The 17,100-nt window shown below is 49.2% G+C and overlaps 1 protein-coding gene across 1 annotated transcript in view; it reads left to right on the forward strand.

Annotated features, from left to right (window-relative positions):
* The first annotated feature begins 1,007 nt into the window (after positions 1 to 1,007).
* The window catches only part of Fhad1 (forkhead associated phosphopeptide binding domain 1), a 110,404-nt gene continuing 94,311 nt past the window's right edge, over positions 1,008 to 17,100 (forward strand). Inside the window, exons 1-2 of the mRNA XM_038334024.1 lie at positions 1,008 to 1,100; positions 9,981 to 10,187. Coding sequence (XP_038189952.1) covers positions 1,008 to 1,100; positions 9,981 to 10,187 — 300 coding nt within the window. The remainder of the gene's footprint in view (positions 1,101 to 9,980; positions 10,188 to 17,100) is intronic.

Below are 17,100 nucleotides of genomic sequence, written 5' to 3' on the forward strand. Positions count from 1 at the left end.
AAAGTATCAGTTGGCACCTGCGTTTTCAGGGGCCAGCTCTTGGTGCTTTAAACTCAGTGGGAGCGTGTGGGTCTCTGAACTGGAGTTTGAGAAGCCCAGGTTAGCATCAATGATAGCAGAGTTTGTTGTGTACCGGCAGCCTAGCAGAGAATAACTCACCCGCAGTCTCTTTACTAGTAAGTGCTGGGCTATATATAACTAATCCGCATGAGCATTAGGGGTCATGGATAACAAGGTGGGCAGTCATCATCCGGGCACTCAGGGTGTAGAGCTTTGGTTTTGCTTCCCCCCAGTTAAGAAATACCTTCAGGGGGCTGGAGAGAGGACTCAGTAGTCAAAAGTTCTTACTGCTCTTGCAGAGAACCCAGGTCCAGTTCCCAGCACCCACATGGCAGATTGCAATCACTTTGCTTTTGTTTTGGGGGGTGGGGTTATATTTGTTTATTTATTTATTGTATATGAGGGCTCTATCTGCATGTACGCCTTTGTACCAGAAGAGGATATCAAATCCCATTATAGATATCCTTTGATTACAGATGGTTGTGAGCCCCATGTGGTTGCTGGGAATCGAACTCAGGACCTCTGAAAGAGCAGCCAGAGCTCTTAACCTCTGAGCCATCTCTCCAGCACAACCCCCCTTCACAATCACTTGTAACTCCAATCCCAGGGGATCTGGTACCCTCTTCTGACCTCTGCATATTTCTGCATGCACTTGGTGAGCACACATACACTCAAGCACACACACATTGACATAATATAAATAAATACGTTAAAAAAATAAATACCTTGAGTCTGATTATTAGATTTCAATTCTTCTCTGTTGGTGATCACTATTAGTGAGATGACCTTCAGAGGGCATGACCTTGTCACACCACCTGGCCACTCCCTGTCTCTACAGACCTCTCTCCCTCAGGATCCTAGGGAGACCACATCCATCCCAGACTGACTTAGAATGTGTCTCTCTAACCAAAGTCTTTCTGAACCATTCTGCAGGGAAATCAGAGAGAATGAAAGCCTATTTGAAGAGCGCAGATGGCTTCTTTGTCCTAAACAAAAGCACCACAATCGGCAAGCATGCAGATTCGGACCTCGTCCTACAGGTAAGAACACAGCCCACCCCTGCCCCGTGCTACCCCAGTGCTCCTTAGTGTGGGGCGGATGCAGGACTCTCAAAGTCCAATGGCTACATGTGGCAAGCAGCCACCTCGGTTCTCAGTTCTTGTGCCGCCAAGGATCCACTATCACGTGTAGGAATCTTCTGGGTGGAGAAGGGGAGCTGAGTGTCACCTGGAGGTGATGGGCCTTCCACCTGTTGCTGAACACATCTTCCCACATCCCAAGTTGTCCCCTGCCCAGAACTAGCCTTCTGGGTGAGTTTGGAAGGTGTGCACAGAGCAGGTGCATTGAACTGCCATCCCCTCCCTGTGTCAGGGGAGGCCTCTCTCTTTCCAAACCTTTCCCTTTCCGTAGCCTGCCTGTGAGGGGACCCTGGAGTCCAGAAAGCTCTGAGGTGAAGCCTTGGGCTTAGCCACAGCCTCCTCTGATTTCACTTCTGTTCTCTGATGAGCTGTGGTTTGGTCCAGAGCCTCCATTCACTGACAGCTAAGGAAGCGGAAGAAATGACTAATAAAAACAGAGGCTCGGAGTCTCTTTGAATATTTAAGCAGCTTAAAATATGTATGGAGGTGCAACACTGTGGGGGAAGGCTTTGAGATCATATATATATATACATATATATATATATATATGTATATATATATGATCATATATATATACATATATGTATATATATGATCATATATATATGCTCAAGCTATGCCCAGTATAGTACACAGCTCACTTCCTGTTGCTTGTGATCAAGACGTAGAACTCTCAACCATCACCCTAGCATTATGTCTACCTGCATGCTGTCGTGCTTCCCACCATGATAATGAACTAAGCCTCTGAACCATCAGTCAGCCCCAACTGAATGTTTTCCTTTACAATAGTTGCCATGGGCCAGGTAGTGGCAGCGCATGCCTTTAATCCCAGCACTCGGGAAGCAGAGGCTGGCATATCTCCGTGTGTTCAAGGGCAGCCTGGTCTACAGAGCAAGTTCCAGGACAGCCAGGGCTATTACACAGAGAAACCTTGTCTTGAAAAACCGGAATGAGAGAGAAAAAGAGAGAGAGAGACTTTAGGTCATTTTACTTCCTGTTATCCAAGATAAAAACAAAAGTTTAATTTTTTTATTTCATTTATTATTATTTGTGTGTATGCATGTGTGTGTGAGGGAGGGAGGGAGGGAGGGAGGGAGAGAGAGAGAGAGAGAGAGAGAGAGAGAGAGGAGGGGAAGAGAAGAAGAGAGAACCATGAGAGGTGGCATGCGGATAACTTTGTGGAGTTGGTCCTCTCCTTCCACCTTTTCGAGGGAGGATGGCAGAAATTAGACTCATCCGCCCAGGCTAGCATGGGAAGCACTTTTTCTTTTTAACTTTCTTTTTAATTTATTCTTTGTGTCTTTCACATCATGCGTTCCAATCTCACCCATCTCCCGTCCCCTCACATCCGCCCTCTGTCCCTGCAACCTCCCCCCACCAAAATAAAACAAAATAAAATTTAAGACGAAAAAGAAAAGGTAGAAAGGGAACATCTTGTCATGGAAGCTGCAGTGTGGCACAGTGAGTCACGTAGACCCTTCATCCGTACATCTTTATATGCAGACCTTCATCGCAAAGAGTCACTGGTTTGGTTCGAGGCCCCGGGCCTCTGCTACACTGATGCGGGGCCCTCACTGGGACTCTTCCTGGGCGTACCCTTGCTGCCCTGTGTCATAGAAATCCTGCAGCCCTGATTCTGCAGGACTGCCCTTTCCTTCACCCGTGCCCCAGGAGATCACAGATGGGGTGAATGTTGGGGTGGTCAACACATCACCCTGGTTCTGGGTCCAGGTAGTTGCAGGGTTGGTCAGCGGACCAGCTCTTCCGTCTTCACCACCAGGGGGAGCTCTCCAGCATTGCCCTGGCCAGTTCACCCTGGCAGCAACGAGCAAGGGGTGTGGCCGGGTCTTCTACAACCTCGGGCTGGTTCTCCCACAGGGATGCCCTCAGGGCCTGTCCTATGATGTCCAGTTGAGGTGCAGAGGCCACTCTCCCGCGTGCTGCAGCTGATGAGGGGCAGGGACAGCTCTCCTGCTCGTTCATCCTCATTGGCCAGCTGTGCCAATGGCAAGCACTTTTACCTGCTGGACCATTTCATTGCCCAGGGATCTCTCTTTTTGGACCTGACTATCAGAATAAAAAATCATAATGGTTTGGCAAAGCAAGGCTTTGAGGAAAGACAGATTTGGACCTGAACTTCCTTCAGCCATTTCCTGGCTGTGCAGCTTTAAGCTTACGTTCCCATCTGTAAACTATGTCCCTCTCTGGGTTCTTGTGCTGCATGAATGAGAAAAGGCATCCAAATGCCTGGCACACGATGCTAAGTAAGTAAGTAACACCATAATCATTATTATGGTCTCATAAAATGAGGCTGAGAGAGATTTTCAGGAGCCCAGAGAGGCAAGGGGGCAGCTATGGAGACTGAGGCTGTTTGGGGAAGAGAATCAATGAGAATCCTTATTATGCAGGCAGAAACTGAGTGGCATTTGATATAAAAATAATCGGCCACCTACTGTTCTTGGCCTCGTGCAAATGGAAGCCACCAGGGTGGAGTGATGGCCCAGCAGTTAAGAGAGCATGCTGCTAAGAGAGCCCAGCCCACATGAGGCTCACAACTGCCTGTAAATCCAGTTCCAGAGATTCAGCACTCAGAAAGTATACACACACACACACACATATGCACGCATGCACGTAAACACGTAAAAATACAAATTTAAATATTCACCTCACTGAATAAAGTTGAGCTGGTGAGGCTTGGTGGGCAGAGGCTTGCTGCCAAGTCTGATCACCTGTGTTTGATCCTGGGAGCCACATGGTGGAAGAAAAATGCCAGACCCTGCAAATTGTCCTCTGACCTCCACATGTGTGCCATGGCATAGGCACACCCCCAAATTAATAAAAAAATGTATTTTTTTTTTAAAAAATCTTACAATAAATAGTTTTATTTGCCTAGGTTAATTCTAAAAGATGGGGAACCTGTTCACCAAGATTTCTTTCCATTAGTAAACCCAACCTCACACAGGGCGTAGATGTCATTGTATTTTGACATTAAATTTTCCGAAGATGAAAAGGAGTCGAGCACTTAAAATCATAGAAAGTAGCCAGACATACATGAGGCAGGGGCCTTTATACCCGGCACTTGGGAGGCAGAGGTGGCTAGATTTCTATGAATTCAAGGCCAGCCTGGTCTATATAGCAAGTCCCAGCCCAGTGAAGGGCTACATAGTGAGACTGTCTCAAAAAAGAAACTAAATAAACCAATTAAGTATAAGGGGAAAAGTCAAACATGATCATAGCACTTGGGTATAGCCAAGGCTCTTCTCCAGGGTTTCCTTCCAGACTTTTCTCTGTCTCCTGTGCAGGTTTTGGCTTCCTTGTGGCAGCAGGAAGCCCACCTTAGCCAGCCTGGTCTCCACTGTTTCTCACCACATGTTCAATTTCACAAATATTTACCTGGCATGAAAGCACCTAGGGCAGAGCCACACGGTCCTGCAATCAGGAAGCAGACACATACAGGCCATGAGTGCCCACAGATGTGCTGACCGCCGCATGTCAGCATCAGGGAAAGATCAGCAAAGGTCAGGGAGGACTCAGCTACCCAAGGGAGCAAGGGAATACCGCGTGTAAAGGCCCTGGAGTGTGAGGACGCGTGGTGAGCCCAGAGTCCTGGAAGAAAAGCAGTGGGTCCACAAGGAAGACTGGGAAGGGGGCTGTGAGGCAGGTGGGCTCCTAGGGTGGTTACTAAGGTTCTGCTCCAGACTGGGAGAGCAAGGGGAGAAAGGAACTGAAGGACTCCCGGCCAGAATGGGGACTGAATTTCAAAATGGCCACTCTGTGACTCTTCCTCTCCCTGACTTAACCCAGCTCAGCTCAGCGCTAAACCCTCCTGAAGTGTAATTTGTACATTTTAATATTGGAGATAGTTTCTCTCTCTCTCTCTCTCTCTCTCTCTCTCTCTCTCTCTCTCTCTCTCTCTCTCTCTCTCTCTCCTCTGTTTCTCTCTGCCTCTGTGTGTGTGTGTGCATGCACATGTGTGTGTGCATGCATGTGTGCCTGTGTGGTTGTCTGCAGAGCCCAGATGAGGGTGTGGGAGCCCCCGGAGCCGAGTTACAGCGGGTTGTGAGCTCCCTGAGCACAGCTAATAGATTTCAGAGCTCTTCAAACCTCTTCACCACTGAGCCATCTCTTAGACCCAAGTTTAATTTTGGGACAACATCTCACTGACCCTGGAGCTCAAAGTCTGGATTCCTGGGATCCACCTGTCTTCACCCTCCTAAATGCCTCCATGGCTAGGGTTCCAGATGCCCCTGCCATGCCTATCACTCACGGTGGGAATCAAAAGCCAAGTTCTCACATTTGCATGGTAAGCGGAGTACCAACTGAGCCACCTCCCCAGCCCCTCTTTCTTTGTTTATGAGACGAGTCTCACTATGTTGCTCAGACTGGTATTAAACTCCTACACTCGAGCAATCCTCCTGCCTCTGTCACACACGTGGCTTTGATGGCAGGCGCACATCTCTGTGCCTGGTGAACGCGATGGTTATTTGAGCTCTGCTGGGAAAGGCCTTCAGTTCTTTTTAAATGGAGAAATGTCCCCATCCAGCGGCTGATGGGCTTTGCACTTGCTTATGAGTTTGGTTATTAAATGCAGACTCCTAACTATCAGATTCCTCCTCTTGCCACATCCAGCTAGCCTCGTCTCTTCTGGCAGCATCCTCTCTTCCACCTCCCTTAGTCCTATGACAACTGATCTCGTTGTTACTGTAGCAACCTTTAGAATCCCTTAGGAAGCGTATCTTTTGAAGGTGTGTCCGTGAGATTGCTTCCATAGAGGGGTAACTCAGGGGGATGCCTGGTGCTCCCTGGCTGGCCAGACAAGCCATACTGGCAAGTTCCAGACCAGCAAGAGATCCTGTGCCATAAAATATGGTGAACAGCATCTAAGGAAAGAGACTGACACACATGAATGCACACGCTTGAACACACACACATGCACACTGTCACATATGAATATGCACACACACAATGCTACCCTATGGGATAAAAACCACTATTATTGTTATCATTCTCTTGTATACCAAAGTGCGTAAATGGGTCTTGGAAAAGCCAAAACCACAGAGCCAGTCAGGAGTGGTTTCAGAAGTGATACTGACTTCATGCTTCCCCATGTGGCTTGAGGAACACCCAAAAACCTGTGGGTTCACAGAGATACTAAGGCAGCCACCTAAAGCAGTGGAATCCTTTATGGGAGCTAACTGTAAACCAGCTGACAAGCTCGTGATTCTCTTTTGAGGCAACACGTTGGGCTGGCGCCCTCTGCTGGGAAACTAGGGTAACAACATGTTTTCCTAAGTGGATCTGGAGGCTGTACTAGGGTAGCCCTTGAGACCTACGTGGGGTACAAAGGGCAGGTTCTCAGAGTAAATGAAGCCTAATTGCCTCTTTAAACAGAAGCCTGTCAGAGTCGGCCTGCAAAGGACATCCAGCAGCTAGGCGAGGGCCCGGATTCGGTGACCAGTGGTCTGGCTTGGCAAGAGTGTTGGTTGAAAGACAATGGCCCCCAAAGGGAGTCTATTCCCTTTGGATATCTAGTGCACTATAGGAGGTGTGGCCTTGTTGGAGTAGGTGTGCTCTTGTGGGAGGAAGTGGCCACAGAGGTGGGCTTTGCGGTCTCATGTATGCTCAAGCCATGCCCAATGTCTCAGACCACTTCCTTTTGCCTGCAAGCCAAGTTACAGGACTCTTGGCTTCTCCAACATCATGTCTGCCTGTATGCCACCATGTTGCACCATGATGATAATGGACTAAACCTCTCAAAATGTGAGTCACCTCAATTAAATTCTTTTCCTTTGTGAGAGCGTTGTGGTCATGGTGTCTCTCCACAGCAGTAGAAACCCTGAGACAGCAAGTCAAGAAACAGAGAACCTCGGTAGCGTGGGCAGGCAAGGCTAAGCATTCAGTACAGAACGTACCTGGAAGATGGAGCCTCCCCACAAACGGCTTTGCAGTTGGCCATCTCTGTTTCTTTGAGAGACTCTTGAACAGGCAGAAAGAATGGGAAACTGGCTGATTGGTTTTTGGTGGCAAGAGGGTGAGCTCAGCTCTGCCCAGTAGGGTACAGGGTGCAGACAAGCTGCGCAGTCTCCTTCAGCCACTGCTTCTGAGCATGTGCAATGGGGACCTTTGTGGTGACAGTGTCATGAGATAGCACTGCTGGGAAGTGGCTGGGACCGCCACTGGCAGCTGTTAGAACAGATCATTTCCCTCCCTACGTTAGCTTTCTGTCTCCAATGCTACACTTACTATCTCACAGATCTCAGGCCAGAAATCTGGGTGGATTCAGTCTCTGTTCTGTCACTCAAAGTCAAAAGCAAGTGTTGACGGACCTGGGGTCCTCCCAGACATCTTGAAGATGGTGTGTCCCCCAGCCCATTCAGGTTTTTGAAAGAATTCATTTTCTTGCACTTACAGAAATGAGACCCTCCTTTCCTTGTTGGCTGTCAGTCGGAGGACATACTTGGGTTCTGGAAGCTCCTGACATTCCATGGCTTCTGGCCCCTTTAGCCTTTAAAAGCAGCCACAGAGGCTGATTGCCTGTGATTTCCCTTCAGGCCCCTCTTTAGATCCAGCTACCAAAAGTCTGGTCTGATTGGTGCATGCATGTGTGTGTGTGTGTGTGTGTGTGTGTGCATGTGTGTGTGTATGTGCAAGTTTGTGCACATGTGCATGTATGCGTGTGGAGATCAAATAACAACTTTAGGTGTTATTTTTCAGGTGTACACACCACACACACACACACACACACACACATTTTTTTCTTTTTTTTTTTTTTTTTTTTTTTTTTTTTTTGGTTTTTCGAGACAGGGTTTCTCTGTGGCTTTGGAGCCTGTCCTGGAACTAGCTCTTGTAGACCAGGCTGGTCTCGAACTCACAGAGATCCGCCTGCCTCTGCCTCCCGAGTGCTGGGATTAAAGGCGTGCGCCACCACTGCCCAGCACACACACACATTTTTTAACAGTGTCTCCCAGTGGCCCAAAGCTTACCAAGTAGGCGAAGCTGGCCAGCCAGGGAGCCTTAGGGGTCCACAGCTAGGATTTCAAGCATGTGCCACCAGCCTGACTTTTTACATGGGGATAACCTCAGGTCCTCATGTTTCAAAAGAAAGCAAGCACTTCACCAACAGAGCCATCTCCTCGGTCCTTGAAAGTCCCGTCCCTGACTCCCGTGACTCAGTTAGTCCCACTTGGATAAGCCCATAGATTAGTAATCCATCATATGTGTGTGATACCATTTGCCACTGAGCCAAGGGTAATAACAGCTCTAAAATGTTGATGTGTCTGGAATGCTGTTCTGACTGGTTCTGGTTGTCAGCCCCATATACTTGGAAGGAGGGGCCTGCTACTGAAGACTGGCCTGCATCAGATTGGCCTGTGGGCATGTCTGTGGGGCATGTTCTTGGGTGCTGGTTGATGTGGGAGGGCCCAGCCCGCTCTGGGTGTTATCATCCCTGGGCAGATAGGCCTGGGTAGTTAACAAGGGTGGTTGGACACAAGCCTAAATGCAAGCCACTCTGTAGCACTCCTCCACGGCTTCTAATTTCATTCCTGCCTCCAGGTCCCTGCCCTGATGTCTGTCCGTGATGAACCTTAAGTGTAAGCCAAATAAACCTTCCTTCCCCCAAATTGTTTTTGGTCAGGGTTTGCCCTAGCAACAGAGAAACAGATGAGGATAGGACCTGAGCTTAGATGCTCAGCTTCCACATGAGAAGTCAGGTCATCTGGAAGTCCAGAACTTGGCATGAGTGGGTGGGAGGAGCCCTGGGCTTGCTGGCCAGCCAGTTCATCCAAAGCAATGATGCAGTGAGAGACACTGTCTCCGAAGTTAAGGCAAGGAACAATGAAGGTGCCTGCTGCGTGACACTATTTCTGAGACTTGAAAACAAAATCTATATAGCTCAAACAGGGAACTGACGACAGACCAAAGGACAGATACCACCAAAGTCCAACTTGGTGGATCAATAAATTTTATTGGGGTTACTTATGGGAATATCGGTGAGGGGTTACTCACAGGAACAGAAATGACTCAAAGACAGCTATATCACAAAAGCCCATGCCAGCATGGGTGACGGCTCATAAAGCTGGGAACCTGGAGCACACTGCAAAGCCTGCAGTAGCTCAGCAGGTTGGAGTGTCCTTTCTGGGTAGCTCTGCTTCTTCTGGGAAGTTCAGCTTGTCTGTCTGTCTCTCTTGGCAAGTCCACTGCTTGTATAAGCTTGGGGAGGGAGGGACCTAGTGCATCTGGTAGTTTCTGGAACTTCCCGAATAATGCCTCTGAGTTGTTTCCTTCCCTAGCTTAAAAGAGCTTCCTAGCAGGATGGAATGTTTCCCCTCCCTTTAGAACAGTGGTTTTCAACCTGTGAGTCACAACCCCCTTATGGGGGGGGGGGGCCGAAGTGGGGTTAAAAAACCCTTTCCAAGGGGTTGCCTAAGATCATCAGAAAACACAGTGATTTGCACTACAATTCACAACAGTAGCAAAATTACAGTCTTGAAGTAGCAACCAGCAATTTTATGGTGGGAGGTCACACACCTGGAGGAACTGTATCAGCGGCCAGACGCATCAGGAAGGGTGAGAACCACTGCCTTAGATGAACATTCTGCTGTTTCATCTCGGCTTCCACACACACGTGCACAGGTGTACACACATGCACATGCGCACACACAGATGAGGAGGACCCAGCAAGACCGCTCAGTGTCGCCACCTTCTGGCAACCCATGAGCAGCCAGTATCAAGGATGTGATTTTCATGTCTGCAGCCCTGACTGCTTTTTCTCTGTGTCAGTCCCCAGACATTGACAACCACCATGCGCTCATCGAATTCAACGAGGAGGAGGGCAGCTTCGTCCTTCAGGACTTTAACTCCCGCAACGGCACGTTTGTCAACGAGTGCCACATTCAGAACGTGGCAGTGAAGCTGATCCCTGGGGACATCCTGCGGTTTGGCTCTACAGGACTGACCTACGAGCTGGTCATTGAGAACCCGCCCCAGGTGAGCCCAGCGGCTGCGTGGTGGAGGGTGGAGGTGGGGTGCTATACCGGCGCATGCGTGTAGTCCTGTTCTCAGGTACCTCTGTGGGAGCACTCTGCAACCTACACCGACCACGCATGGCATAGCAACAAGACTCCGCCCAGGCCCCGTTCGGGTGCCTCCCAGGGAGCTTAGCGGGGTGGGGGGCTGCTGGGCGGGGAGGGCGGGGGAGGATGTGTCAGCTCCCCCGATGGGCATTATATGAGATGTTCAGAAGAGGCTGAAAGCAGCTAGGTGGGTTTGAAAGCACAGAGATGGGCGCCTGCCTTCCAGACTGCTCAGCTCTGCTGCTTCTCTCTGGTCCAACGCGGATCCCCCATATGACAAGAGTCTTCTCCAGGGCACCTGACATTGGGAGGGTATATCTTTAAACTCTGTGTCTGAGTAGGTGATGGGCACATGCCAGTTGTTGTTTTGGACCAGCTCAGAAATGGGCCTGAGGTTACATCCTAAATTACGATCTCAATTCAAGTGAAAGAGAACTTGAAACTCACACAGCCTCAGTCCTAAGGAAGCTGTCAGTTATCCGGCTTGGCCGTCAGCGCCTTTCCGCACTGAGCCATCTACCCAGTCCAGCATTGTTTTCTAAAAACCACACTTCACCCTGGTGAACTTGTTCTACACTGAACTACATGTGTTTCAAGGGTGGGATGGGTGGTTTTGGCTTGTGAGTACTCCTGTAAAAACAGGTTACAGCTACAGCAGGCGATGAAGGTCACCACCCCGACTTCCTCATGGGCGTGGAGGTCATTTGCTTGACAGCTGCCATCGGCAGCTCCACCCAAGTGTGGGTTACTGAATAGGAGCTTCTTCTAGCTATTGTGCGGACACCTCTATAGAATCAAGGCAATTCTGAGTCAGCCCTCACACAGTCTGTTTACAAAATGCTTCCCTCCCCATACTCAGCCTGTGGCGGTCCTGACGCCTTTGATTGTCTGTTTTTATTTCTCTTTTCTAAAATTGTGGCAAACTACATTTGCCATGGAATTTACCGTCTTACCCATGTCTATGGGGGTAAGTCTGTTTGTTTTATGCCCATTCTCTCTGTGCGTCAAATCATAGAACCAGCTCATGGGACTAAAACTCCATGCCCCTCAAACACTAACCCTCCCCTCCACCATGTACGCACCCCCAGTCACTCAAACCACCATTATGTCCTGACTCTGTGAAAGCAACTGCCTGGTGTGTATTAGTTGTTGTATTGTTGTCATAAGAAAATACCTGTTACAAGCAAGGTTTATTTTGGCTCACAGGTCAAAAGGACACAGTCCATTATGGTGACAGGAGTGTAGGCAGCTGGGCACACGGCACCCACGATCAGGAAGCAGAGAGAGACGAATGTTGGTGCTCAGCTCAATTTCTACCTTTTATGGCACCCAGGGGGACGATGCCACCCACATTCAGGGTGTGTCTTTCCACCTCAGCTACCGTACTCGAGATAACCCCTCACAGACATGCCTACAGATGTGTCTCGTGGGTTATCTTCCTCAGGATGAATGATGGGCTGGGGGACTCAGCTACTTTCCCATGACTTCACTTTCTGTTTGATGACCCGGACCTGTGGGCTACAAAAATAAACCAAAAGAGGGCAGAGGGATATGGGGAGAGTGGCTCATGACTCTCATCTGACATTTGAGGGACCTTTTGTTTGCCTCGTCTTGTGTTTGATGCCCAGGCTGGCCTTGAACTCACTACATAGCCAAGGATATCTTTAAACTTCGGATCCTTCTGCTCCTCCTGCCTCCACCTCTCAAGTGCTGGGGTTACAGGTGTGCACCACCACACGTGGCTTGTGTGATAGTAGGGACGGAACCCAGGGATTGATTCACGCTGGCGGAGCACCCCGCTAACTGAGCCACATCCCCAGCCCTTATTTAACCTTCTGGCTTCTGTTTCTAATTTCTGCCAAGCAGATGCAGGTGGGTGTCATGGGCTTATTTTTCTCCTTTCGTGTTTCTGTAGATGCGTGAAGACTACCAATGCTGCTATATATGAGGCTCACAAGGACTCAGCTTTCCCAGCTCTTTCTGCCCCCCCCCCATATGTGTGTATGTGTATGGTACATGTGTAGAGGTCAGAGGTCAACCTCAGATGCTGTTTCTCATCTTCCTCTCGCTTGAGACAGGCTCTCTTATTCATCTCTGGGTACACCAGGCTAGCCCACAGGCTTTGGAGAACTCCCCTGTCTCCACACCCTGTCTCACCTTTGCAGGGCTGGGATTACAGATGTACACTACCATATCAGGCTGCACATGGGTTCTGGAGACACGAACTTGGGTCCTCAAGCTTGCCTGCAGCAAGCACACTACCCACCAAGCCATCTCCCCAGCCCCCAGGTTTCCTGTCAGTAATGGCCAGATCTCCTGCGCTCTGATCTAGGAGGACTTTGCCAGAGCCCAGTGCACCCTGGTGACGTGAGAACTCAAGCCACATCCCTCCCCACATCTCCCGAGCCTGCAGCAGCCTGTGCTGACAGGGCTGACCCAGCACACGATGGGAAGAAAACACACTCAAGTCGTGGGCTTCCTCTTCTGCCTCGGCTTCTGCCCAGAGTGCTGCTGTGGCCCCTGGCAACCCTGCTCGTCTTTTTCTTCCCTGACTGATAATGACAGTGGTGCCTGGCAGCCAGCGTTAAATGTCAGGAAGGAGACCAGGCGCTTCGTGGACATTCTCTGATTCAGTTTCTGCAAGGCAGGTAGTCACTGCAGAGAGCTGAGGCTGAGAACTGTACACTTATCACTTGTCAAGTGGTCAGGGGCAGAGGACGAAGCTGGACCCAGCTTATTAACAAACCTGTTCCCTTATCCAGAGGGGGCAGATCAACAAAGTCCAGCCCCCGAGCATGAGAAATGTGTCCCCCTCCCCGCTCTATAGTAAGAGCACTGACTCAGACTACTAAAAGCAAGGAAGTGTATTTCGCAACTTTGCAAGTCCTAACATTAGACCAGCATGGCCGACACCTGACCAAGTGCAGAGAGCAGTTAGCGTAACCCTAATGCAAGCCCTCTCCTCATTGGCTGAGTGACCAACCCTAATGCAAGCCCTCTCCTCATTGGCTGAGTGACCAGGTGATGCAACGCCGCACAGCTCCTGGGCCTTGGTTTGCCCTTTGCTGCTTACATTATCTGTTTTATTTTTTAAAAGAATTATTTATTACAAATATAGTGTTCTGCCTATATTTATGCCTGCAGGCCAGAAGAAGTCACCAGGTCTCATTACAGATGGTTGTGAGCCACCAAGTGATTGCTGGGAATTGAACTCAGGGCCTCCAGAAGAGCAGCCAGTGCTCTTAACCCCTAAGCCACCTCTCCAGACCGTATTTCATTTTTTAGAAAGATTTTTATTTTATTTTTATTTGCATATGTGTCCGGAATCATGCATGCATGAGTGTGTGTGCATGTGCACATACACACATATGCACACGCACACACACACACACACACACACACACACACACACACACACACGAGTGCAGTTGCCTGCAGAGGCCAGAAGGAGGCAGATACCCTGGAGCTGGAGTTATAGGTGGTTGTGGGTGCTGGGAACCAAACCCTGGTCCTCTACAGAAGCAGCCCTCTCTGAGCCCTCCTTCAGCTCCTGCCTCTTTCTTTAAAAAAAAATTGATTTTATTGAGCTATACATTTTTCTCTACTCCCCTTCCTGCCTGCCTCTCCCCTCCCCCCCTGCAACCCTCTCCCATAGTCCCCATGCTCCCAGTTTACTCAGGATCCTGTCTCTTTTTTTTAAAGGTTTATTTATTATGTACACAATGTTCAGCCTCCATGCCTGCAAGCCAGAAGAGAGCACCAGATCTCATTACAGATGGTTGTGAGCCACCATGTGGTTGCTGGGAATTGAACTCAGGACCTCCGGAAGAGCAGTCAGTGCTCTTAACCTCTGAGCCATCTCTCCAGCCCTCCTGTCTCTTTCTTAACCAAAGACAGAGTGTGGGTCCGTATCTGCCTTTCACAGTCGGTTGGGTTTAAAGTTTGTCAGGCACTTGGCTTTGCCACATCTGCAAGCAAGCTTGGCTGTTGATAATTTTACTCTCTCATCTCTTGTTTTTGTTTGTTTGTTTATGTTTTGCCACGGGGTCTCTCTCTATAGTCCTAGAACTCTGTCTGTAGACCAGGCTGGCCTCAAACTCACAGAGATCCACCTGCCTCTGCCTCCCAAGAGCTGGGATTAAAGGTGTGCGCCACCACGCCCGCCCTCCCTCTCAGTTTTTAGTTCATGTTGGCAGGCAGTGAGACGAGCAGAGTCCAGTGTTCTCTGCTTGCCTGCATTTGGACCTAAGGTGGCTCAAGGCACGTTTAAAACCAGACCATTACTTGGCTTCTTTCAGTGAGCGAAGCAGAGACCAGCGTCTGTGTTTAGGAATGAGGTTTTATTGCAGCAGCCCTCAACCTGGGAGCTGCAACCCCTTTGGGAAGCAAGTGACCCTCTCACAGGGGTCACCTAAAATCACCTGAAAAAAGAAGATATTTACTTTACGATTCATAAGAGTAGCAAAAGTATAGCTATGAAGTATCAGTGAAAATAATTTTATGGTTGGGAGTCACCACAGCATGAGGAACTGTATTAAAGGGTCGCAGTGTTGGGAAGGTTGAGAAACACTGCTTTACTGGGACAAGGTCTTGCCTCTTCATGTGAGTGCTGCTCATTAGAGAGTAGAACGATCCTGTTAAAACAAAACAAACAAACAAACAAACAAAAAACCCAAAGAACTGAATTTAATCCCAAGAATCCTCAGGGTGGCACATTTGCAATTCCAGCTCTGAGGAGGTGGAGATGGGTCAGGGGTCATTCCCTAGGGCTCAGAAGCCAGACAGTCTAGCCTCCTCTGAGAGATCCAGGCCAATGGAGAGACTGTCCTCAAAAAGAAAGGAAAAAGAAAAGAAGAGAGAGAGAGAGAGAGAGAGAGAGAGAGAGAGATGAGAGAGAGAAAAAGAAGAAGAAGAAAGGGAAGGAAGAAAAAAGGAAAAAGAACTAAGTGGATGGGTCCAAAGTTTGTACACTGGCCTACACACACACACATACACACACACAAAGCACTGATCCACACACATGCACACACATACACCATGTGCACCCACCCATCCACAATGAAACACATGCACACACATATGCACCACAGGCATACACATATGCAACCACCACAACACTGAACACATGCGCACACATGCCGCGCACAACATGTGCACCATATCCACACACGTGCGCACACATGCGCGCACACATGTGCAAACCTATCACACACGTGCACACACATACACATGTGGCTCCACCCCCACCACGTGAACAATACATGCACACATATGCACACAGTAGCTTTATTCTGACATAATTTGGGGTTTACAGAAAGGCTGGCCTGTAACAGAGTTCTAGAAACACTTCTTCCAGTTGCCCCATTGCCAATAAGACAGGATCCACCTGTCATCACTATAAGACACCTCAGGGCCCGCTCACAGCCAGGACCTATGCTGTGTTCAGCCACCACACCCCCCTTGCTATGTGACATTTTCTTGTCTCTCCTTGGTAGTGCTAAGGAGTCCTGGCCAGACATCCTGGAGACTGTCCCCTAGCCTGAAAGTAACCAGGGTCAAAGCTTTCAGGAGTCCCTGACCATCCCAGTTCTGTAGGGGGCACCCGTTTGTCTGCTGACACCCATAGGTGTCTCCTCAATGAATGAGGGCAGTCTACCCGCCAGGTTTCGTTGTGATAGAGTCACTATTTTGGCTCTTGAGAGGCAGGTAGCAGTCACTACCTGATGCTCAGCCTCCGTGGGGACCTGCGCCACCTATGGGAGAGCGTTTCCCACGGGGAAATCCTACTCAAGCACTCCACCTACACGACTTCTGCAAGGAAGACTCCTCCTTTCTCCAGATGTTTATTTTACTCAATTGTGTATAGCAGGGCGAGCTTGCGTCTTTTTATTTATACTCTGATTTATAATCAGATGTTTATTAATTTTGATGGAGAGGGTGTGCAACTTCAGAACATGTGTGAATGCGTATCGAAGCCAGAGACAGCCTCTACTGTTAATCCCTGGAATGCCATCTCCCTAAATATGAGACAGGGCCTCTCACTAGCCTGGAGCTCACTGGGTAGGCTAGACCCTTCTGTGTCCACGTTCTCTAAGCTAGGATTATACATGTGGGGGCCAGCATATCTGGCATTTGTACAGATGTTAGGACTGAACTCAGTCCCTAGACTTACACACAGCAAGCATTTTAACCGCACTGAGCCATCTCCCTGGCCCCTGTCTTGTCTTTCCGGCACACAAACTGGTCTAGCCTTGCCCAATTGGGTGCTTCTCTCAGGTTGGGGTGCTTGTCCCTGCGACACCCTACATTGTTTTCTCAGCTGCTTCTGTTTTGGCCTTCAGGGATAGTCCTGTTTTCACCCGCTATTGCAAAAACGCCCAGGCTCAGTGTGTCTTCTCCCCGGCCAGCCCCAGACTCAAAACAAAGCCTTTTTGCTTACTTACTCTGGCCAAGTGTGAGTCCAGGTGGACCAGCAGAAACCATCAGTGAGTGCCAGGCACTGGGCTCAGCCAGCGATCTGTCAGGCAGTGTTTAATTAGTAGCTCTGGAGAAGAGTGGAGCCTGCATGAATAACATGGAAGTTACCATAGATGATACAGTGTGTGCTTTACAAACAGTAGTCATTTAGATGCTCACTATTGTGACTTCTGGATGGCACTGAGTCTCACCAAATGTTGCCATCCCTACCCCAGCTCATGGTGACAACTGACGCATAAGTGAGTTTATAACCTAAGTCTTGATGGGATTCATGCATATGCTTATGAGTAAGACAAAGGTAAAATAAGATGTGACAGGGATGGGACCTCCCCTGTCTGTCAACAACCCCA

Source organism: Arvicola amphibius, chromosome 6 (assembly GCF_903992535.2).
Source record: "Arvicola amphibius chromosome 6, mArvAmp1.2, whole genome shotgun sequence".
NCBI lineage: Eukaryota > Metazoa > Chordata > Mammalia > Rodentia > Cricetidae > Arvicola > Arvicola amphibius.